The following is a 23,882-nucleotide window of genomic DNA, read 5'->3' as shown; positions in this document are numbered from 1 at the left end:
GGTTTTTTTAAATGTCGCTAGGCAACCACCGAATCAGCTGTCCTGTCAGTGTAATCAAAGACTATAGCGCCAGTGCTCTGTAATCTTTGGTCTGCTGCTAAGTAATAACTGTCAAATTAGCAGAATCACAACTCACAGATCTGTGTCTTTTGTTGTCTTTTTGCTATTCCCAATCCTGAGGAGAGATCCGAGTCTCTCTGTCGGAAAACCTGTCCTGTGCAAGGATCAGGGCTGTAGCTCCCATTTCCTGTCTCTCACACAGAGTGGTGATGGAGGAGAGAGCCAAATGTACAAATGTCTGGTTGTACTTCTCCAGAATCACTGCAGACAATGCTTGTTGCCACAAGTGAAACGGATCTTTTGCATGTAAAGGTAGTTTTTGACTACCTAGCTCGTACTTCATCTCCAGTTTTCCCCTCCTAAATGTATATATTTTTATGTAAAATTTTTTCTCCTAAAAAGGTAACAAATATAACTGATAACAGATTTATTAAAGTACCAAATCAATAAACAGTATCATTAAGAGTAGTAGCACCTTTAAACGCTTAACTATACTCATGCCTAATAAACTGGAGAGGGCTAACTGTAACCAAAAAACTTTTTGAAATGATCAGAAACAGAGATGATTCTTCATCATCTGCAATACAAAGTGCTACATTTTATTCAAAAAGTATGTCTCCTTTCCCCTTTCGTGTAGAATAGTCCATGACTCCACTCCATGAATGCCAGATTTCCTTCATACCATTATAAATTGATCTACCACAGGTCTAAGAAATATCACCAAAATCACTCTCCTTCATACACGTCATCAACTACATTACTTATCCATTGTTTATCTTTCAGGGACCTGCTCTTCATTTTGCTGTGGAACAGTATCGTTACATGACAGACTGAACAGTGATATAATCAGTAAAATACCAGGAAGCAAGGAACCACAGACGTTTTCCCCAGCTAAGTCATCTTTGTTGAAACATGGAATAGGGTGTGTTCTGTGTGCATGTGGATTTGTCTATGGAGATGTTGATGTTAAGTTTTAAAGTTACAAGAACTGGTATAGATGCAGGTGTTTTGTCGAAATTTGATAAGATATACTAACTGTTAACTATGCACTGTATACTAATCTTTGTAGTATACCGTTTTTGCAGTTAGCATTAAGGTTTTTATAAAGATATAACACCTAGGCCTATTTTTTTTTGGTATTGTGTATATTGTGTTTCCTGGATACACTTTAAAAAGACTCAAAACCTGATGGGAATTAGTATGTAGAGTAGAGTTGGGGCACAGAGTTTTTTTTTAAGCGGTCTACCTCAAGTAGTATATTCATTTCCTATAGAATATATGCCAGTTCTGTCACAGTATTTATCTTATTGACACCTTACTAGCTCCTTGACAGTCCCAAAATTGAGTGGGCTTTGGGAAATGATAATGTATTAGCCAAACAGTGCCTTTTTGACCACAGAATGTCTCTATATGGTTTAATAGAAGAAATGGCATTATATTATTGTGTTGACTTGTTATTGCCACTGTTTTTAAATATGTAATACTCCGTGTTTTAATATCCATAGTTTTATGGTTTGTAATATATTGAATATGTCAATAAGAGCTGCTTGTCATTTATGGACATTTAAGAAGACATGGATGATGATAGTAAATGTAATGGAAGACAGAATTCAGTGTATTTGTTGTACCCTTTAAAGCACAAGAAAAATGTTATGCTTGTTACTGTTCAACAGTCAAGAATAAATAGTTACATTTGTTGTTTGATGTCTCTCTGCAGTTATTGCTGAAGCTTATAGACGGGTTTCTGTGCAACGTCATCACCAAGATGCGGACGCAGCCAGGGGGCAGAAAGCAGCATTCTGTCTTCGCGGCGTGTCAGTTTATACAGCATATCTAGCAGCAGTGTTGGGCAAATTACTCAGAAATTGTAATGAGTTACTTTTTACTTATTACACATTTAAAAAGTAAGAATATTACTTATGACTGGGTATTAAAAGTAAATGGTCATGTTACTCGTTACGTTATAATTACTTTCAACCACTGCACCCCATCCTGAAAAGTGACGGAAACCTGTTCAGCAGTGCATTTTAGAAATGAATCCACTTCACTGGAACAATAATTAACCTGCAGCCTCTCAGACCAGATGATGCTGAGGCTATGGATATAGGCGATTTAAAAATAATAAAAAACATAGCAGGTCCCTCCCAACATTTTAGCTAATCGCGTATCCATAACAGCATCAATGAGTATGATTTTTACAAAGCATATAACAGTTAACATTTTTAACTCCACTGTCTGAGATTTAAAAAAAATCAAGCAAGCGTCTCGACATTAGAACTAACATTACTGTTTTATATGAGATGTATTCAGTGCTTTTACAAAACACGTTTTTTAACTACACTCTCTCCTGCCGAGTGGATGCATCACTGGCAGTAACGAAAGCTGCCGGAGTTTCTTTCTACAGGCCAAGTTTCACGCTGCTGTGCAGCTTTAGCAGATGCTTCAATACAAAATTGTTCGCGGTTGAAAGCCTCTTGCTGGTCGCACAAAGTTTACAATGGAAGACAATGTTCTTTGCATCTCTGAGTGTGATGAAGCTAGGCCTTATGGCAGTACTTACAGCTGTGGAAACAACACCTCTCTCCGTCGTTCTCCATTCTTCATTTAGCTTTTTGGCTAGCAGCTGACTTGAACAGCATGTTCAACAGGTCTGGAGTCGCTGACCTGCAGCGTGGTTGCGCATGTTATATTAATATATGAAATGAAACACAAACAGATCTAACTATGAAATGGAAGTTTATTCCCAACTGGATGCTCCTATTACCTTAAATTAACTTAAAGAAGCTCTTAATTTAATGCCAAAAAATAGATCTCCAGCTCCAGATGGGATTCCGCCTGAACTTCTGTCTGAGTTATGGCTTGTGGTAGGCCCTATCCTACTTGACTCTATAATTTACACACTTAAGGTTGGCTCTTTTCACAGAGATCAAAATATTGCACTTCTCTCTTTTAAAAAAGGGCAAGGATCCACTAGAGTGGGCCAGTTATCGTCCATTATCAATTTTGATTGCCAATCTGAAATTGTATGCCAAAGTACTTGCTATACGGTAGGATGCCTGCGTTAGCTCCCTCATTCATCCAGATCAGATGTCCCATTATATATCCCTTTATGCAGATGATGTTTTACTGTACCTTCTGGTGGAGCTAATTCTGTACCACATGTTTTAAATCTCTTTTATAGGTTTGGTTCTTTTTCTGGTTATAAAATAAACTGGAATAAAATATTTGGAATGGAAAACCTCCCAGGATTAGCTTCTCTACTCTTTCGTGTCCAAAAACGTCTGGGGCCTTTCTTTACCCAACTTCAAATACTATTATTGGCTGTTCCAAATAAGAGCCATTAACACCTGGTTGGACACTTCATCAGCCGCATCATGGCGTACTTTAGAAAATGTGTTATCCTCTCCAATCCAAGGATCCAGGATTTGCCTTTCACTCCCATTAAACAAAAACATGTGATATCTAGTATGTGTCCCATCATCTCTAACACACTATCCATTTGGCGATGTATAGGAAAACATCTTTCCATTAATTGTAAACATCACAAGCTATCTCCCATATGGCACAGTAATGCACTTCTGTCTGGACGTAAACCTTTTATTTTCCCACAGTGGTCTAAACAAGGTATTTATGTATTAGGTTATGTATTTACTATGCTTTTTCCAAGATCTTAAGGACTTTTACTCTTTTCCAGGCTCCTCATGGTTTTAGTACTGTAGCATGCACCCCTACCTCAACACCCCTTGGTTGCAGTTATTAATACGAAGACTAATCTACATCACGTCAGCCTATAATACATTTTTGTTTTGTGATATTAAACCACTCACAGTAACAAGAAGTTGGGGAAAAGATTTTCAGTATCTTAATTTGATTGGAATTGGCCAGAGGTTTGGAACACCATTTTCTCTTCATCTAAAAACCTTGCTTATCAAATAACTCACTACAAATTTGTGCATAGATTCTATTTCACACCAGACCGCAGATTCAGATTAAAATTGTCTGATAGCGAACAAATGTTCTGACTTAGTCAGAGGAGATTATTTACATATGTTCTGGTTCCGTCCTACCATTAAAACTCTCTGGGAATACTATATATCAGTAAAACTATTGGAATTATTATTGCTAAGATCTACCCCAGCTGTCCTGCTGTCTTTTTGGCTATAACCCAAACTTATTGGTATCTTGCCAGGAGAAATTAATAATTTAAGCAGCTTCAACTACTGCCAAGAAAAGTATTATTAAGAATTGGTTTCACCCTCCCCGATTGTCACAAAGAGAACCTAGCATACCTTTTTTTTGGATGTGTGTCAGCTTCAAATAGTAACTGCTAGATTTAATGGGCTAAAGTTGATGCTGTGAGCAGTTGGTCTAAAGCAATAGATGTAATCCAGGCAAATATGCAAACCTAACTCTCAGCCTTGCTTTTTTTTGTTTACATAACATCTTCTTTTAGTACTGTGGGCCACAACATGTAATTGAATTAAAGTTTGCCTGTGTGTATTTTTAATTAGTAAGTATGGATTAGAATCTCTGCCTTCATGGTGTTTGTTTTCTGTTGTGGAATAATCTAATTTAGTTTTGTGCTCAGGGTATCCTGCACATTAGTGTAATTATATGGACTTGCTATACTATTTAATTATTTGGAGGTCTTCTGATCTTGGCGTGGACATTAGATATTTAAGATCAAATCACACAAGCCTTTGCTGTTCATTATTTATTTACTGTATTTCTTTTTATTCAATTAAATTTTATTTATATAGCAACAACAGTTATCTCACAGCGCTTTTCATAAAAGAGCAGGTCTAGACTGTACTCTATGATGTTATTTACAGAAGCCCAACAATTCCCACCAAGAGCAGCACTAGGAGACAGAGGCAAGGAAAAACTTCCTTTTAAGAGGCAGAAACCTCAGAACCATGGCTCAGAGTGGGCGGCCATCTGCCTCAACCGGTTGGGGTGAAGCAGAGAGAGAGAGAGAGAGAGAGGAAGGAGAGAGAGAGGGGAGGGAGGCAGCCTACACAATATACACACAGAGGTACAGGCAGGCAGCAGGTGACTTGCAACCACAGATCCAGACTCCACAGCTCCAGAGCCAGAAAACCTGCAGGAAGTGATAGGAGGAGAGAGGAGAGGGACGAGAAAGCACAAGACTACCAGAAAGGGGAGAAGTTGTGTTAGTATCATGCAATAATGGGATGAGGTTGCATACAGAGGGAGAGAAAGTAGAGGAGAGAGGAGCTCAGTGCATCATGGGAAATCCCCCGGCAGTCTAGGCCTATAGCAGCATAACTAAGGGATGGTTCAGGACTCACCTGAGCCAGCCCTAACTATAAGCTTTATCAAAGAGGAAAGTCTTAAGCCTACTCTTAAATGTGGAGATGGTGTCTGCCTCCTGAACCCAAACTGGAACCTGGTTCCACAGGAGAGGAGCTTGATAGCTGAACGCTCTGGCTCCTAGTCTACTTTTGGAGACTCAAGGAACCACAAGTAACCCTGCATTCTGGGAGCGCAGTGCTCTGGTGGGGTAGTAAGGTACTATGAGCTCTTTAAGATAAGATGGTGCCTGACCATTAAGAGCTTTGTAGGTGAGAAGAAGGATGGTCAATGGTATCAAATGCAGCATTAAGATCTAGTAAAACCAGTACAGAGACAAGTCCTTTGTCTGATGCAATAAGGAGGTCGTTAGTAATTTTCACCAGTGCTGTCTCTGTGCTATGATGAGCTCTAATTCCTGACTGAAAATCCTCAAATAAACTATTGCTCTGTAGAAAGTCACACAGCTGTTTAGCAACTGCTTTCTCCAGGACCTTAGAGAGATAAGTGGTGCCAGTTGAGGGCAGGTCTTGGTGAATTTTGTTTCTAATAGTTATGTATATATGCGTGTATGTGTACATTCATTTCCTTAGTGCCTGAATAGATCTCTTATGTGTGCCTGCTGATGATGGTGCTCTACAATAGTGTCTTGTTTTATTTCAATAAATATTTGATCACAAACAAAAGAAAAATCACCTCACTAATCAGAACGAGCTTTATTGCCAAGTAGTAGTAGTATCTTTTGGTTGAAAGTAATTGTACAAGAACAACCACTGGAATTTGCTGGTTTGCTACTCTTTCGTTATTTGATTATTTTGCATTATTTGTCTTTGAATGTACACCATTTCACTTTTGAAAAGAAATGAAACAAAAAGTATTTGTGACTACAAAACATAGCAAAACGTTTATTTCAGCGGAAACGGTGGTGCCTTAAAAATTGTACGCAAGCGCATTGATTTTTACTGCATTTTTAACACTGCTGTGTTTACAAAATCGTCGCAGCTGATTGGGTAACACCTCTCACTTTCCATTCACGTTGTCTTCAGGGCCCAGTTGTTGAAAAGTAATTGGATCAAATCTTGAAAATGGGTTGTTCAAAAGAAAAAGACGATTCTGAAATCGGATCAGATCACCTAATCCAATCCTCGGTTTGATCTGTATCAAACCTTCAGTTTGTGTTGTTCAAAACGTTTTAGTAGAATTGGGATCCTTTGATCCAAAAAATCAGGATTATTCTGATCCCATAACAACATAAGGCTGGATTTAGGGTAGATTCAGGAACAAAATGTCATAAAGCTTTCCAAATTTTCCAAATAACAAAACATTTTTATCATGCAGTAGCCTATGTAAACATTTATTTCTATTTTGCACTTGATTTGTTAAAACTTTGCAGTGATAAGGTAGACATTACCTATAAGCCATTCAGTACAGTAAAGTAAAAAAATAATTCATCCCCCAAACAGCTGTTAGTCCATCCATTGTCAACCGCTTACAGGGTCGCGGGGGGCTGGAGCCAATCCCAGCTGACATCGGGCAAAAGGCGGGGTACACCCTGGACAGGTCGCCAGTCCATCTCTTTATATCAAACAAAAATAATGTATATAACTGTCACTTATTACTGTACAATAATTACAAAAGCAGTCATCAGAGGTGAACCAAGTTGTTTGTAACAAGTTCATCCCTTAATGCAGGTCCAGTCAGTCCCTCATTCTGAGATCGCCTCCTAAAGGCTGCTCTCTGAACTCTGAATGATCTTTATTTTAACTGTTGGACAACACATGCTGAAAATAATATATGGTTTTCTTGGATTTGTTGAGAATCAGATGGTCTGACAGTTTAAAGAAATTGTTCTACCTGTTGGTCTTTATATCATTAACAGCCTACGTTGTGATATGTAGTCCCATTTACAGTGGGCCCTGCAGTTTCACTGCATCCATCATGCAACATTACGCATGAGTGTCATGCAGTATTTATCTTTAAAGCAATCAGATTCCGTTCTTCACACCTTGCCATCACGTCAGTGGTCTCCACCACCCTGGGATATCATGTGAAGATGGAGGTTTGACAAGTGAACATTATGTCAGTGCTTGGCCTGCATTATGATCAGGACTGATGATGAGGATGGAGTGTAGCAACTGTGTGAAAGAGGTCTCTGGCTTTATATACAGACTTTGCTAATTTACACAGTCCACATGTTCAGGGGGTGGAGTCGAGGTGAGAAAGGCAAAGTGTGTGTTCACTGCAGCCATTTTATACACAAAAACTATATGGAAACTAAAACTGTACTTGATACATGAACAGTGTTAGAAGATATTATTGAAAACTACTGACTTCAATTCTTCAATGCTATTTGACGTAACCTTGGATTTCTACAACCGATGATGATCATTTCATCAGTTAGCTTGGTTAAAGCTGCAGTTGGTGACAAATGAACAGTGCAAAACCTTTCACATCTCTCTCTGCTGCTCTTATCACTAAAGCTCTGCCCACCAAACCCACAAGAAGGAGCTGGTTGCCCTATGGCTCGCTCTCCCCGACGAGAGCCTCGCCAAGACCTTGGTCCCTCTCGCTTTGGCTCTTCTTCTCAAAGATGCCCTACGCTTAGCAGCTGTGACAACGTCTAACAGTGGAAAGAGAGGCTAGTACACCACTGCCCCCCCTCAAAAGTTAATCCTCACTGTTTGTCATCATTACTCTTTGCCACTTGTCGATTTAAGCGCCATGGCATCGAACATAATGAGCCCGAAGCTCAGTACTATAGTTCTATACGCTGTTGTTGGCAGGAGGGATGGGCAGCTCTTTCATTGTTGCTGATTGTTTCTCAGACATTGTGTTTGCAGAAGAAATTGAGCTTGACTGAGTGAAAGTGTGTGCAAGGAAGGAGGGCTGCAGAGTGTGCACGAGCAGTGACTGACACTGTGTTAGAGACTGCTCCTGGCTCTGATTGGTTTTGCTTGTTTTGAGCAATGAGTGGTGGATTCTTGCAAATAGCATCAGGAGCAGTAGGAGGAGCCAAAGAAACCTGATTTATTTTACAGATTTTTTTTTAAAGAATTCCCTACTTTAACTGTAAGTAAAAAGGAGTCAGTATATTGACGCTTAGTATCGAGGAAAGGCAACCCAGACTTTCCTTGAATCCTGCTACCTGCCACACCCTAACATCATCATGGCATTTCAGCAGTTGTGGTGCTCCACACCTGACCACGAGTCAGTAGCTACAGTCCAGCCCTCCTCAGCGCTTCGGGGGGAATGTGATAGTGAGACAGGCTGATGAAATATTGATTTGAGATATGATTTGGCTTACAGCCAAATCATATCAAATTGTCAATGGTGGCTCACTAGCTCAAATAACGCTGCTGGTTTGAATGTTTACGATAAAGTGGATCTATAATTAATGTGTGATATGAAATTAAAAGTATTTCATCAGTGCAGTTTTAAAGCACTTTTTTTGTTTTTTGTAGATCTCCAAAGAGGTGTTGTATGGCAATCACAGTCCAGTCCCCACCCTGTCTTCTTCCAGCCGTGGCACCCTGCACAGCCTGCAGGGCTCCATGTCCCCACCCATGGTCCGGTCCATGCCCTCCTCTCCCTCCAGGATGGCGTATGGTGGGGGGAATACAGGGAGGGGGGCAGGGCTGGTGGATCCAGGAAGTGCCACCTTACCAAGGGAACGCCTGTCAGGTGCGGTGCGATCCAGCGCTCTCTGCACCAACAGCAGTGCCATACTGGAGAGGAGAGATGTGAAGCCTGGTGAGATGATCAGTGATGGATTAATTATTACAAGAGTATAAAATACAACATGCATGTATTTCCATGATGAAAAGAAAGAATTGATGTGGGCTATTTTTGGCAGCCATGCCAGTCATGTCAAATCTCTCAAATTACAAGTTTGCCTCAGAGGGTGTTACAATCTGTTCAGTCTATCCTGAGACCCTCGATTCAGACAAGAGATACACAACATCCCCACATTTAATGAACATGAAAACATCGTAAACCTTCATGTCCAAGTAAATGCTGATACAGGAGGAGGATGCAGAGTGAATGAGCTCTAAAGGTCTAACTCCCAGAGAATCTGTACTTGTCTGCTTCAACACATTTGACTGTGTTTGTGTGTTTCAGATGAGGATGCTGGCAGCAGTAAAAGCATGGCCCTGGTGGTGCGTGGGGAAGGAGGACCACATTACCCAGACTCCTACTGCTCTACCCTGCAGGATGGAGGCGGTCGTCTCAGCATCGTCTCCTCCCAATGCAGCGCTCCCCCCTCTCTCACCGCAGACATGGTGGACGCTGGGGTCACAGGGATCCCAGGGGGGCTGCAGCAGTACCGGGCCTCCATTAAACCTCTGACAGGCTATGGAGAGAGTATGGAGCACCAGACCCGCTCCCTCCACAGGTACAATGATTCAAACCCAATCCAGTCTATTAGATTTTCCCTTTAGTGTGTTTTAAATTTTTTTTCAATGTAAGGTGTGTAAATTTAGAAAGGCCAGTCCACACCTTTGGGAATTACTGCAGGCAACCGAACCGGGTTTACCAGCCTCCCTGTGGCCATGGCTAGACTTGGGGGATGGTGGGGGGAGCAGTGAGTGATGGTGCATTCATGTGTTGGAATAATCAGAATTTCTTTTCCTCCTTAAATCTTTATTGCAAAAAGAGAAATAAAGCGTACATGGGACATAAAGAAGTATACTGAACTTTGATGTATGGAAAACCACATATTGTGTATATATATTTTGCAAACATGTAATTTGTAACATGGACAAATTACATGGACTGTTAGTTTGCTGTCCATGTAGAGTAAATGTCTGCCTGTTGTTTATAGGCTCTGATAATGCTAATCCAACACATCTTTGTAGTAGCATCCATGTTGATACCACATTCCGACTTCAGAGCGGATGAACACACTGAAGTCTGAAGAACAACTCGGGAAATGGGACCATCCGAGGTGCATGTGAATGCACCATGAGCCGCTGGTTGCAATTCACAACCCTCACCAATAAACGCCACTAAAACTTACACACTTGAACCTTAAAAATAACTAACAACACTCTGAAAACAGAAGGAACACTGTAAAGTCCTGCTCCTGCCACACTTGTACAGTATATTCCAGCTGTGTGTGTCCCACCTCTTTTATAATTCACAGAGTCTGAGGGCGTACTCACACTAGGCCTGGTTGCCTTGTCCTGTGCCTGGGCACGGAGCAGTCACACTGGTCAAATGAACCGGGACTTTGGGGGTTAAACGTGCTCGGGCACGCTGCGGATCGCCTAGTGTGAGTGCGAAAAGACTTGAAGACTGTGAAAGACTTTCGCAAAGGATACACCAGTGCATTGTTGCTCCTAGCTCCTGCGGCAAGCCTCCTCTCTCCTCAAGAAGGTGGGGGAGGGGAAGGAGAGAGGAGAAGTGGAGGCCAAAAGTAGAGAAATGAGAAGAGCCTTGTTTCTCTATGATATAGTTATTGTAGTAGTAATACAGTATATAAGCAGCATAACAGTGGGGTGTTTGTGTCTTTACTCATTAAAGGGCCACACTTTGCTGGTAAAATGGAGGAAAGACAGCACAACTGTATGTATTTTGAGGTATTCCTGTTTAAGGCTGCAAAATATATGAGGAGGAAATGAAAATGTTCACAGACAGCTGCTGCACCTGATTATCACTGCTGACTCACCCCTGCAGCTGAGGAAGCTGGAATTTGACGTCTGGGAAAAGCATTTTATATCATTATATAGCAAAAGAAGTGTAGAAAGAATATGAACAATACAAATCTGTCAGTGTCAGTAGTAAAGAATACTGCACCACTACTAAATACTCACTATACGAGGGCTGTCAGATTTGTCATAACTTTGGATGATATTTTTATTCAATCCCTGAGTTTGTTTCCGAGCTAACAACATTTTGCCTTTCTTTTTGCTCCATAACTGACATGAGCAAACTGTGCAACGCCCTACATAAGTTCTTATTCAGCAACTCACCATGTAAACCAGATGGACCACAGCTCGTTTACTTCTGTCTTAGTAAATACTGCAAGAAATTAAAACATTGTGGTAACAGATCATTGTGCCCAATGGGTATGTGTGTGATAGGTAAATATCCCCCTTGGTGATGATGCTGGGAAGAACTGATCAGTGCCATCAGCTGGAGTAGTGATTGATTGGAATAAATACGTGTAGACATGTGGGTAGTAGTATTTCTACAAGTTGGGACCCACCTCACTGTGGCCATGTGGCCAGTGTTCATGCAGCCAGGGTTCTCATTTATAAACAATGTGTACAAAACAGGGCTGGAAACGTGTGTACGCCACATCCCATGCAGAGGTTGTGATCTTTAAAAAACAAATCTGACGGGATAATGTGCAGTCCTCCATGCAAACTCTGTGTACGCAAGTAAACTGGAGAAGAGAAACGGCGACTCACATTGCAGAAGGATGAAACGTTTGAAATGGATACTACTGTGTAAAATAAATCGAACTATTACCTCTGAGTATTATAGGCCAATAAAACTTAATATAATTTAATAATATTAGTTCATTTGCCAAACAGATGAAAGCCTTTCTGAATAAACAACCCCGTGTTTGATTGATTGTGTGAAGTGGCAAAAAAAGGCACACAAAAACATGATTTAGGATCATAAACACAAACGGAGATATCTGTTTCTGCAAAGAATGCAGTGTAGTTTATTCTCATTAAGAAGGTGAACAGAAGGACAAATTACATTTAAATTGATATTCAATTTTATTTATATAGCACCAAATCACAACAACAGTTATCTCACAGCGCTTTTCATAAAAGAGCAGGTCTAGACTGTACTCTGTGATGTTATTTACAGAAGCCCAACAGTTCCCACCAAGAGCAGCACTAGGAGACAGAGGCAAGGAAAAACTTCCTTTTAAGAGGCAGAAACCTCGAGCAGAACCATGGCTCAGGGTGGGCGGCCATCTGCCTCCACCGGTTGGGAGTGAAAAGGGAGAAAAAGAGAGAGATATATTTGTCAATTTAACACAAACTTTTATTCTCAGTTAGTAATTCCACGTACAGAACGTTACCAGTATCCGGAGAGGAAAAGAAGATGACTTAATTCGACAGAGGTACTACCAAACAAAATCAAAAATTTAAAGCCAAACAGTTCTCTATGACTGAGCACAGTACACCCTGCACCCCCCAAACATTCACAAAAATTTCCATCTTATTTGTCAATTTGTAAAACTCAAACTCCACCCTGAGCCGAGCCGCCAGCAGCCCAGTCAGCATCAGAACCAGGTCTTCTGACCACTCACCCCTCACATGGTTTTTCCTTGTTTTCCAAATGACCAATTTGGCCAGACCCAAAATAAAATTTGTCAGTGTATGTACAGGTTTTTTTTTGTCTAGAGTACCGTGGACCATAGTTAAAAAGACTAAAAGAGCAGTGCTCCCCTAACCCCTGAATCCACTCTTGTAGTAGGCTGAAAAGTCCAACCAATCTGGAACACTGAATAAAAAGATGATGTATGGTTTCTGTCTGTGAACAGAATGGACAGCCGTCCCCTGTGCCAGGATTAAGGTGTACCAGATACCTGTTAGTAGCTATGGCCCCATGTATGATCCTCCACTGAAGGTCACATGTCCGTTTTTCAACGGGAGGTTTATACAGGGACCGCCAACAGCCCCTTGGGGATAATCCCACGCCAAAAACCTCGACACCTTTACTCCTGTCAGGGCGCATAAGTTCAAGACCTTGGTGCTGATCTGGTAGGCTGCTTTCTTTCCCAATGCCTCAAATTCCCCCAACTCTGGTGTTCTTAGAGACAGCAGGGCGTCCTGCTCCTCCTGCCACTGTTCCACCACAGGAGAGACAACCAGAGAAGGAAAAACATACTCACACTCATCATCCCATTGGCCAGAGAGCATACGATCTTCAGCAAATGCTCTAATGACTTCCGGCAGGGAAGCACAAACCTCCTACACCAGCCTAAGCAGCAGTTTGCTGGATCTGATGCTGAGTTGTACATTCAAATGAGGAATAGAGGTTTTCATAAAATGTCCCAGTTTGACACATCCCCCTCTCTCAGTCTAGATCTCAGATTGCTCAATGAAAGAACCTGAGAGGTAATAAAACTGTTCCCAAACAATGGCTCCTCAAACAGCCACATCCCTGTTATCATCGCTGTTTTCCACTGGAAGGTGAACACCTGCCATGCCTGTAAAACAGATTTGTAGAAGGGTGTCAGACCAGTTAGATCCATGAGCTGGGATTGAATTAGGAACAGATGTTTATCATATCCTATTCGGCCCTCCTCAGCAGCAAAACGGCAGTGTCTGTCCATGGTAGCCCAAAGCTGTATAGCAGTGTCTGAGCCATCTGTAGCCTGAAGGCTGTAATGCATGATGTAATGTCCACCAAGCCCTGTCCTCCCTCTTGTACCGGCAAGTACAATCTCGCTGCCCTCAGCCAGTGGTGGCCCGACCAGAAAAAATCCACAACGGCTCTCTGGATTCTTCCAATCAGATCCCTTGGTGGAGGTAGGACTGTCAGCTTGTGCCATAGGGTTGAGGCAACCAGGTTATTGATGATCAAGACCCTCCCCTATAGGAAAGCTGAGGTAGCATCCATTTCCATTTAGACAGTCTGGTGCACACTTTCTCCAAAACACCCTCCCAATTCTTCCTCTCAAACTCCAACTGACAACCTGGATCTCAGCTTACTGAGAAGCGGCTCAACAGCTAATGAATACAGTTGTCCAGAAATTGGACATCCCTGCCTGATACCTCTCTGAAGCTGTACTGGACAGCTCAACCCACCACCCACCTTCAACAAACAAAAAGCTTCCTTATACATCAAACCAAGCAGTGACATAAAACCATCCCCAAACCCAAAAGCTCTTAAGGTGGAAAAAAGAAAACCGTGGTCAACCCTATCGAACGCTTTCTCCTGATCCAATGATACAATGCCTACATCAACATTATATATTTTACAAACGTCCAATAACTCTCTCATAAAAAACAAATTATCCATAATAGATCTGTCTGGCACACAGTATGACTGATCTCTGTGGATAATTAAGTCCAGATAGTTTTTAAGTCTATTGGCTAGCACCTTTGAAAAAAGAAAACCGTGGTCAACCCTATCGAACGCTTTCTCCTGATCCAATGATACAATGCCTACATCAACATTATATATTTTACAAACGTCCAATAACTCTCTCATAAAAAACAAATTATCCATAATAGATCTGTCTGGCACACAGTATGACTGATCTCTGTGGATAATTAAGTCCAGATAGTTTTTAAGTCTATTGGCTAGCACCTTTGAAAAAAGAAACCGTGGTCAACCCTATCGAACGCTTTCTCCTGATCCAATGATACAATGCCTACATCAACATTATATATTTTACAAACGTCCAATAACTCTCTCATAAAAAACAAATTATCCATAATAGATCTGTCTGGCACACAGTATGACTGATCTCTGTGGATAATTAAGTCCAGATAGTTTTTAAGTCTATTGGCTAGCACCTTTGAAAAAAGAAAACCGTGGTCAACCCTATCGAACGCTTTCTCCTGATCCAATGATACAATGCCTACATCAACATTATATATTTTACAAACGTCCAATAACTCTCTCATAAAAAACAAATTATCCATAATAGATCTGTCTGGCACACAGTATGACTGATCTCTGTGGATAATTAAGTCCAGATAGTTTTTAAGTCTATTGGCTAGCACCTTTGAAAAAAGAAAACCGTGGTCAACCCTATCGAACGCTTTCTCCTGATCCAATGATACAATGCCTACATCAACATATATTTTACAAACGTCCAATAACTCTCTCATAAAAAACAAATTATCCATAATAGATCTGTCTGGCACACAGTATGACTGATCTCTGTGGATAATTAAGTCCAGATAGTTTTTAAGTCTATTGGCTAGCACCTTTGAAAAAAGTTTATAGTCTGTCCATAACAAAGCCACTAGTTTCCAGTTCTTAAGTAGTGCCAGATTTCCTTTTTTTGGTAACAATGAAAGCACCGCGTGCCGACAAGTAGCTGGCAACAATCCTGTCTCGGAACACTCCTGGAGAACCTCCAGCAGGTCGGCTCCTAAACATCTCCAAAAGTGTTTGTAAAAGTCAACAGGTAATCCATCCAGTCCAGGAGCTTCACCAGAAGCCATCTGACCCACTGGAGCAGTAAGCTCTTCCAGGGAGATGTTGGCATCCAGGACAGCTGTCTTCAGAACCCTTGAGGAAGCCCCTGCATCAGCTTGTCCACACACTTTTTATTGCAGTCCTCCACTCTGAAAAGGGCACTATAAAACTCCACGGCATGCCAATAAAGTGCCAATAAGAGCTGCTTTTAGTAGTTGGTGAGATGTAAAAATCTAAACTGAGTAAATGATGGTCAGTGAAACCCATTGGATAAATGTAACTGTTCAATAACTTGTTGCAAAAACTTTGTGATATGTAAACCCCATCTAACCTGGCTGCACTCACGTACAAGTTAATAATTGTAATGTTAATGATAATAATAATAGGACTAGTAACAATAATTGTAGCAGAGGGTGTCGAGCAGGAACACGCAGGTGACTCGCAACCACAGATCCAGACTCCACATCTCCAGAGCCAGAAACACCTGCAGGAAGTGATAGGAGGAGATAGGAGAGGTACGAGAAAGCACAAGACTACGGGAAAGGGAAGAAGTCGAGTTAGTAAAATGCATTTATGGGATGAGGTTGCATACAGAGGGAGAGAAAGTAGAGGAGAGAGGAGCTCAGTGCATCATGGGGAGTCCCCCGGCAGTCTAGGCCTATAGCAGCATAACTAAGGGATGGTTTAGGACTCTCCTGAGCCAGCCCTAACTATAAGCTTTATCAAAGAGGAAAGTCTTAAGCCTACTCTTAAATGTGGAGACGGTGTCTGCCTCCTGAACCCAAACTGGAACCTGGTTCCACAGGAGAGGAGCTTGATAGCTGAACGCTCTGGCTCCCATTCTACTTTTGGAGACTCTGCATTCTGGGAGCGCAGTGCTCTGGTGGAGTAGTAAGGTACTATGAGCTCTTTAAGATAAGATGGTGCCTGACCATTAAGAGCTTTGTAGGTAAGAAGAATGATTTTAAATTCTATTCTGGATGTTACTGGAAGCCAATGCAGAGAAGCTAAAACAGGAGAAATATGATCTCTTTTCCTGATTCCTGTCAGAACACGTGCTGCAGCATTCTGGATCAGCTGAAGAGTCTTAATGGATTGATAATAAGGAATTGCAGTAATCCAGCCTAGAAGTAACAAATGCATGGACTAGTTTTTCTGCATCATTTTTAGACAGGATGTTCCTGATTTTCGCAATCTTACGTAGGTGAAAAAAGGCGGTCCTTGAAATTTGCTTAATGTGAGACTTAAACGACATGTCCTGATCAAAGATAACCCCAAGAATCCTCACAGTGGTGCTGGAGGCCAGGGCGATGCCATCAAGGGAAACTATATCTTTAGATAATGCATCATGGAGGTGCTTGGGCCCCAGAACAATAACTTCAGTTTTATCTGAGTTTAACATTAGAAAATTACAGGTCATCCAGGTTTTAACATCCTGAAGGCACATTTGAAGTTTAGCTAACTGATGAGTTTCATCTGGCTTGATCGATAGATATAACTGAGTATCATCTGCATAACAATGAAAGTTTATGCAGTGTTTCCTGATAATATTGCCTAAAGGAAGCAGCACTGATACAGTTTTTGTTGCGTCAGTTGAGCAAATAAAGTGCGTACTTTCATGTATTATCACATGTTCATTGCCTTATCGAGCCAAACACTGTGCGCAGCGTGTAGATGTGATGCGCTGCTTGTAAAAACGTTATGGAAAATATAACGCTGTTAATTCAGTAGATCTTTCAGTGTGCCGCTGTCTGGCACATAAAACAAGTCATATTTCTTTTAACTCAGCGTCGCCTAAATAAATGTTTAAACACAAGCAGAATGCATTTGGTTTACGATCTTTTCAAATGGGGGATTCCAAATTAGTACCTGGGTCATCCTGTACTGCATGTATGTGTCCCCTTTCACCTCTGTCACTTCTCAGGAGGGATGCACCTTCCTGCAGATCGGTTATGAGGGGGTGGAGCTCCAGTGTCCCCTTTCCTCTGGTGCACAAGCATTGCATCAAAGTGCGTTATTTAACCACCAAACAACATGCTTCAGCTTCACCAAAAAGAACGTCAGTCACACAGAGTTAAATTTCTTTTTGTAGCTTTTCTTTCAGAGTTTGCCTCCTTTTCTTACTGCAGTCAGCACGTATTAATATTAATGAGGGGCGTTTCACTGACCATTTCTAGGCAACTATGGGCGTTTAAAGGGTCGGACAAGGAGCTGGCTCACATACGCCACATTTCAAGTTGAATGGATTTATAAAGGGAAATCGGTGTAGGCAGTGTTTTATTATTAGTAGTATTATTTTTGTTTGTATACATTTCCTGTATTTTGTACATATGCAACCTTTTCTACATACAGTTTTATAAATGAGGCCCCAGGTGTACATGAAGCCATCCATTGTCTTTTTCTACCATACAGGCAGATGAGCAGGAAGTATGGAGAAAGCCAGCTTCCTCCGCTGGGAACCAAAACACCGCCCTCTTCCCCTCACAGAGTCAGTGAAGTCAGGATGGTTGATGGGCAGATAATTGGAGGGGTGGGCCTAGTGCCTCCAGAGAGGATGTCACCGATTCGCCGGTCCCTGCGGTGGGACAGTAACGGGGCCACAGTGGAGGTTGTAAACAGAAGCAGAACAAGTTGCTCGTCGTCCTCCACCTCGTCTGTTTTTGTGGACAGCCCTCTGGGCCAACCTGAGAGACTCTTTGAGGGTCACGTGAGTGCCAGCAATGCCCAAAGGTTAGCTGAGAGCCAGAGTAATCATTTTACTTCATTATAAGCACTTTACAGGGTGTATACTAAATGAAGAGTAGATCAACTTGTCTCCCTGAAGGATATCTTCAAGTAGTCTAACAGCGTTCAACACAGGAAAGCTCAACCTCAAACTTGCCTGAACTACAAAAGTCCTCCAAAATTAGATACTTGTGAGAATTTCTTTGTCTGTATTCACTGTTGACTCACAAACATTACAGTAGCGCCTAAGTCTGTAGTTTTTCCACCACTAGTAGTGCTATGGAGAAATGTTTTTACAAGTTTGTCACCACTAAGTGACAACCTACGGCTCTCACGAGTGAAGCCAATGTGGAAGTAACTTAACATGCATTCTCTCTAACGGCCAGCAGAGGGCGACCCCTGCAAAAATAAGAAAAAACATTTGAAATGCATTGAAAGGCATATTTCCCACTTGATTTATTACCTCATTAAACACTTTCCTAATGAGTTTATGGTCTCAGTTTCAAGTCTTCTATACAGCATGATATTCATCCAACGATGGTTAAAGTCAAGGGCAACTGGACTTGGTTGAAGATACTGACGTTTCGTCCCTCATCCAAAGGACTTCTTCAGTTCTGACTGACTGGCAGGGAAACTCAGCTATTTAACCTCAGTGGGGTTGTTTGCCAGGATTGTTGATACTGCTGGTTTGTTAGTGTTCCTGGTTGCTGTAACGACAGTCATTACAGTCGTTAGGACTACCGGTGGCCAAGACTGAACGACCATCGTTGGTATCTTCACCTGAGGCCAATATGTTACGTTTGTTGAGTTTCCTGTGAAGTGATGAAAGGACAGCATTGTAAGTGGGGGATAAGTGGTGGCGTAGACCCCCTCCCCTGTTCAATGACGGCTTCTCAACCCTGTTGTAGATGCTTCCTTGACACCTCTTTCAAACCATCCATCTTCTCTGTCTAAAATGTGCACCTGGTGGTCCTCAAACGAGTGTCCTCTGTCCTTCAGATGTAAGTAGACTGCAGAGTCTTGACCTGAGGAGTTGGCCCTTCTGTGTTGAGCCATGCGTTTGTGTAGTGGTTGTTTAGTCTCCCCAATATACAGGTCTGTGCATTCCTCACTGCATTGGACCGCATACACTAGATTGCTTTTCTTGTGTTTGGGTGTGCGGTCTTTGGGGTGGACCAGCATCTGTCTTAGTGTGTTCTTGGGTTTAAAAAACACAGGGATGTTGTGTTTGTTGAAAATCCTGAGTTTCTCTGATACTCCAGACACGTATGGAATCACAGTGTTGTTGCGTTTGACCAACTCCTCAGGTCAAGACTCTGCAGTCTACTTACATCTGAAGGACAGAGGACACTCTTTGAGGACCACCAGGTGCACATTTTAGACAGAGAAGATGGATGGTTTGAAGAGATGTCAAGGAACCATCTACACCAGGGTCGAGAAACCGTCATTAAACAGAGGAGGGGTCTACGCCACCACTTATCCCCCACTTACAATGCTGTCCTTTCATCACTTCCCAGGAAACTCAACAAACGTAACCTATTGGCCTCAGGTGAAGATAATAACGATGGCCGTTCAGTCTTGGCCACCGTTAGTCCTAACGACTGTAATGACTGTCGTTACAGCAACCAGGAACTCTAACGAACCAGCGGTATCAACAATCCTGGCAAACGACCCCACTGAGGTTAAATAGCTGAGTTTCCCTGCCAGTCAGTCAGAACTGAAGAAGTCCTTTGGATGAGGGACGAAACGTCTTCCAGTATCTTCAACCAAGTCCAGTTGCCCTTGATTTTAACCTTCATCTTTGTAATACATGTTATATTAAACATCAAACGCAGGCAAGAAAATAAAAGCATTTGCTGATTGGAATCAACTGGAAGCGTGGGTTAATGCTTACATTGATACAGACAGAGATTCTCTATTAGTAGAATTATTATTTGAGTAAAGATCCATAAACAATTGTAAACAGCACATCATATGAGTTAGACATTATCGAACTACCAATTTCTGCAGACATGTGTGACAACACTTCATGATGGTTAGTATAATTGTTATGTGATTGATGCATGTGTTTCTGTTCTATGGAAGTGAGAGAATGAAAGCCATGGAGGAGCAGATAGCCAGTCTAGCAGGTCTGGTGCACCATGCTCTCTCTATGGGACCAGATCTTCCAGGAGTCAAGGAGGCTGTCAGGTCTGTAACATCTGCCTTTATCCCTTTAAGTCAACAGGAGTTTATACAGCAGCAGCAGCAATTTAATTCCAATATGTTTCATCCACAATATGTGTACCCATCAATAGTATGGAAAGTTGTGGCGAAGAGCAAAAGCAGCCAGATTGGAACCCAGGTCTACAGGGTACCAAACATGCAACTTGACTCGACACCAAAGAGCCAGGCTCATTGGTATGGCAGTCGAAGCACATTCTTAACCGTAGTGACGGTACACGTCACACTGCCTTGCCCTTCGCTTTTCACCCATGCGCTTCACAGACACAGGCGTCCCTCACACATACGTGTGCCAACCGTATTTCTCCCATCCAGGGAGCATGAAATGAGTTCTATATACTGTATAATCCACGGCTAGAGGGATGGTTAGGTTTATGATGTAACTATCTGTGTGTCTTTTTAGTGAAACTGCTGGACTCAAACTCTTCCTCAACAGACCTGGTGAGAATTTTTTCTTCTACATTAATAAAGATTGTGATTACCACCAACAACACATTTATTATGCCCTGAACAAGATGATAACCTTAAAATCGCCTTTCGTCAACCTACAGGAGTGTCTGCTGAGCCTCAGAACCCCACTGCTTTGATTGATGCCATCAGCCCCGCCCCTCTGGCTCTACAGGCCCCACCCTCTGGCAGCGGCCTGCGGCCAAGCTTGGTGTTGGCAAAGAGAAAGGGTGCGAGCTGCGACTCCAACTCAACCAGCTCAGACTCTTACAGGTACTGACGGGAGTACTCGCTAATTACACTGAAGTTAATATGGGAAGAAGAGTACACATTATAGACAAGGTTGGGTATTCCAGTGATGTGATGACACATTTGTGTTAGCCTGAAACTGACTGACAGTAACAAATACATCATAATACACATTCATTGGGAGCACAGACAATACGTGGTACACAGTGACAGGGCAGTAAGAGCACCTGAGGCACACAGTATGTGAGCAGGGTTTAGTTATGACAAGGATTTAAACCAAATTAAGATGTGATTGGATCATTCAAAAGTGGGCATGGCTTAGTGAATAGGTGTGAACAGGATAATGTAAACAAAGTTTTTGCCAGCTAAAACACACACACACACACACACCTCTGTTAGCTTCCCACAAGCTAACAGTCAGGTGCATGCAACAAAAACATTTTGGGTTCAGCGAGGCACAAAGCAAAGTTTGTTGAGAGTTAGGCATATAAAAGTATTCAGTCCATTTCATGGCAATCTGTCCATTATATATTTGTATCGCTTCTGTGTAAATGTTTGGCTTGATGGTGTTAAGGTTTGCAGTGTGTGAGCTAGTTAAGGACCCAAACGCAGGACACCAGAGCTGAGCAGATTCAGTTCAATATTTATTCAACTAAAGGCGTACTCACAAAAACGGTGGCAGATACAAGTCCAACAAAAAACAAGAAATCCATTTAGAACCAAAGATCCACAAGAAGCTTGGGAACAGGAGCAAAGCAAACACAAACTACATGACAAACCACAATGATCCAACACAGACGGAACAGAACACAGGCATTAAGTGGTGAGGCAAACGAGTGGGGCAGGAACATAAAACAGGTGGATCACATTAAGGAGAACAGAACAGGAAGCAAAGCTAGACAACACGACCAGGCACGGAAGATTACAAAATAAAACGGGAAGTAAAGTGCACGGGAACACACCAGGACAGATCTACCAAAGTAAAACACAAAATATGGAAATACTGTACAATAGACCGGACCAAACAGGAGACAGGACTACACTAAAACATGGAAACACAGGACTAAGGACTCGGACAGGTGCAAAACATGCAGATAAACATAGAATAAACTAAGCTACAACCCTTAAGATAAGATCAAATAATGAAACACAGAAATACACAGACCAGGAATAACACTAACATGAACTAAAGCACAAAACTAAGAACTGAACAAGACTACACAGAGAAACACAGAACCAAAAACAGACTTAAACAGGAAAGACATGAACACAAAACCACACTCCTAACAGATGGGATTGCTGTCAGGGAGTTACCAAAAACTTTAGGAAAGATCTCCATGAATGCTGAGCACATGTCTGAGATATCAGCTATACACAGTGTTGGATCACAATTGTCCTCAGCATACAATAAAATCCACATAAAATTTTATGGCAATGAAGCCAATAGTTGATCTACTTTGGACCCAAGTGTTGGAGGGCAGACCGACCAACCAACACTGCCTTCCCTCAGGCCTCACCAGTAGCTAAGCAAAAAAGCACAGTTGCTGAATCCTAATTCCTGAGTTGTTTCATTTGTTCCAGCTGTCAAACCAGGAGAGTGTGAGCTCGATGCTGCGGATGGCAGGTCAGGAGCTGGTGGTGTTGATGTGCAGTCAGCTGGCTCAGTCTGAGGAGGCAGCGTACAGACGGAGAGCTGCGATGGAGGAGGAGAGGATCCACTACCTGGCTACAGAGGAGAAGATACTCACACAGCTCAGGTAAGAGTTGGAATTTACTTGAGAAAGGACTGTGTAATTTTGAAAGAAGAAGTAGCACAGTCATTCTTTTAGAAATAAAAAGTTGTTTTCATTAGCAATAAAACACAGCCTTGCTCAGTTCAAGACACTGAGAGGTTTTGCAGCTGAAGCAGCTGGTGTGACCAGCAAGCCTGTGGCGGTTAATGTTAGCACACTTTATGACACTTGCCTACTTGTGCTACTGTTACACTACATTATAGAATTGACCACTAACAAGTAATCAATACTTGTGGACGCAGGGGCCACTATTCAACAAAAGTTACATAAGATCGCCTCTGTGACTCTCAGCTCCACTCCCTGCAACAGATTCAGTTCAAACTCCTCCTCACTCCCAACCGGGTCCCCTACTACATCTCCCACCTTCTCCACCATCGTGCTCCTTATGACCCACCTCCCATCTCCAATGTCGAGGACCAAGTCCTTGTGAAACTCTGTCCCTAAAAACATTTGTGGCTGCTCTGATCGCCCTTGTAACTACCCAGTTTCAATTTAGTTGTACTTATTTTACTCATTAAACATGTTATGTATTTTTTAAAGGCTTGATTCAACTACATTTTGATAATTCTTTGCCTCTGGGACATAATTACATGTGTATCTGACAATATTACAGTATCTGACATTCACTGGGATTGACACACTGAAGCCTTCAGTCAGACATTGACACGTGAGAGTTCAATTTCCCGCAGACAAGCTGAGCAAAGACACACTGCCTTACTCCACTGAATAAAATATTCATAGGATTTTGTTAGAAAAGATACAGCATTACAGCATAACATCAGTTTCTTTTGTTTAAAGTTGAAGCACAGATCGGACTTTCTATTAGTGGCCCAAGCGGTGAATTAGCCTCAACATTTACACACACTCTGACATCACGCCTCTATGATGTCACGGCAGATGAAGTCAAATCATCTGTGGCGTGCAAGACACAGCACGCAAACTTCTTTGGGA

General features: G+C 41.9%; 1 protein-coding gene across 1 annotated transcript in view; it reads left to right on the top strand.

Moving 5' to 3' along the window:
• LOC119884363 (sickle tail protein homolog) overlaps positions 1 to 22,915 on the top strand; it is a gene marked incomplete at its 5' end in the record, with an annotated part of 40,555 nt that extends 17,640 nt beyond the window's left edge. Inside the window, 7 exons of the mRNA XM_038694789.1 lie at positions 8,835 to 9,123; positions 9,493 to 9,766; positions 17,908 to 18,225; positions 20,305 to 20,409; positions 20,846 to 20,883; positions 20,994 to 21,162; positions 22,720 to 22,915. Of these exons, the coding sequence (XP_038550717.1) occupies positions 8,835 to 9,123; positions 9,493 to 9,766; positions 17,908 to 18,225; positions 20,305 to 20,409; positions 20,846 to 20,883; positions 20,994 to 21,162; positions 22,720 to 22,741 (1,215 nt within the window). The remainder of the gene's footprint in view (positions 1 to 8,834; positions 9,124 to 9,492; positions 9,767 to 17,907; positions 18,226 to 20,304; positions 20,410 to 20,845; positions 20,884 to 20,993; positions 21,163 to 22,719) is intronic.
• Positions 22,916 to 23,882: the final 967 nt, after the last annotated feature.

This window comes from Micropterus salmoides, unplaced genomic scaffold, assembly GCF_014851395.1.
Source record: "Micropterus salmoides isolate LMB-PRFRI ecotype aquatic unplaced genomic scaffold, ASM1485139v1 Ms_hic_scaffold_3385, whole genome shotgun sequence".
NCBI classification, from domain to species: Eukaryota; Metazoa; Chordata; class Actinopteri; order Centrarchiformes; family Centrarchidae; genus Micropterus; species Micropterus salmoides.
Note: the sequence above shows the minus strand (reverse complement) of the source record. Positions and strands in the feature narration are given on the sequence as shown.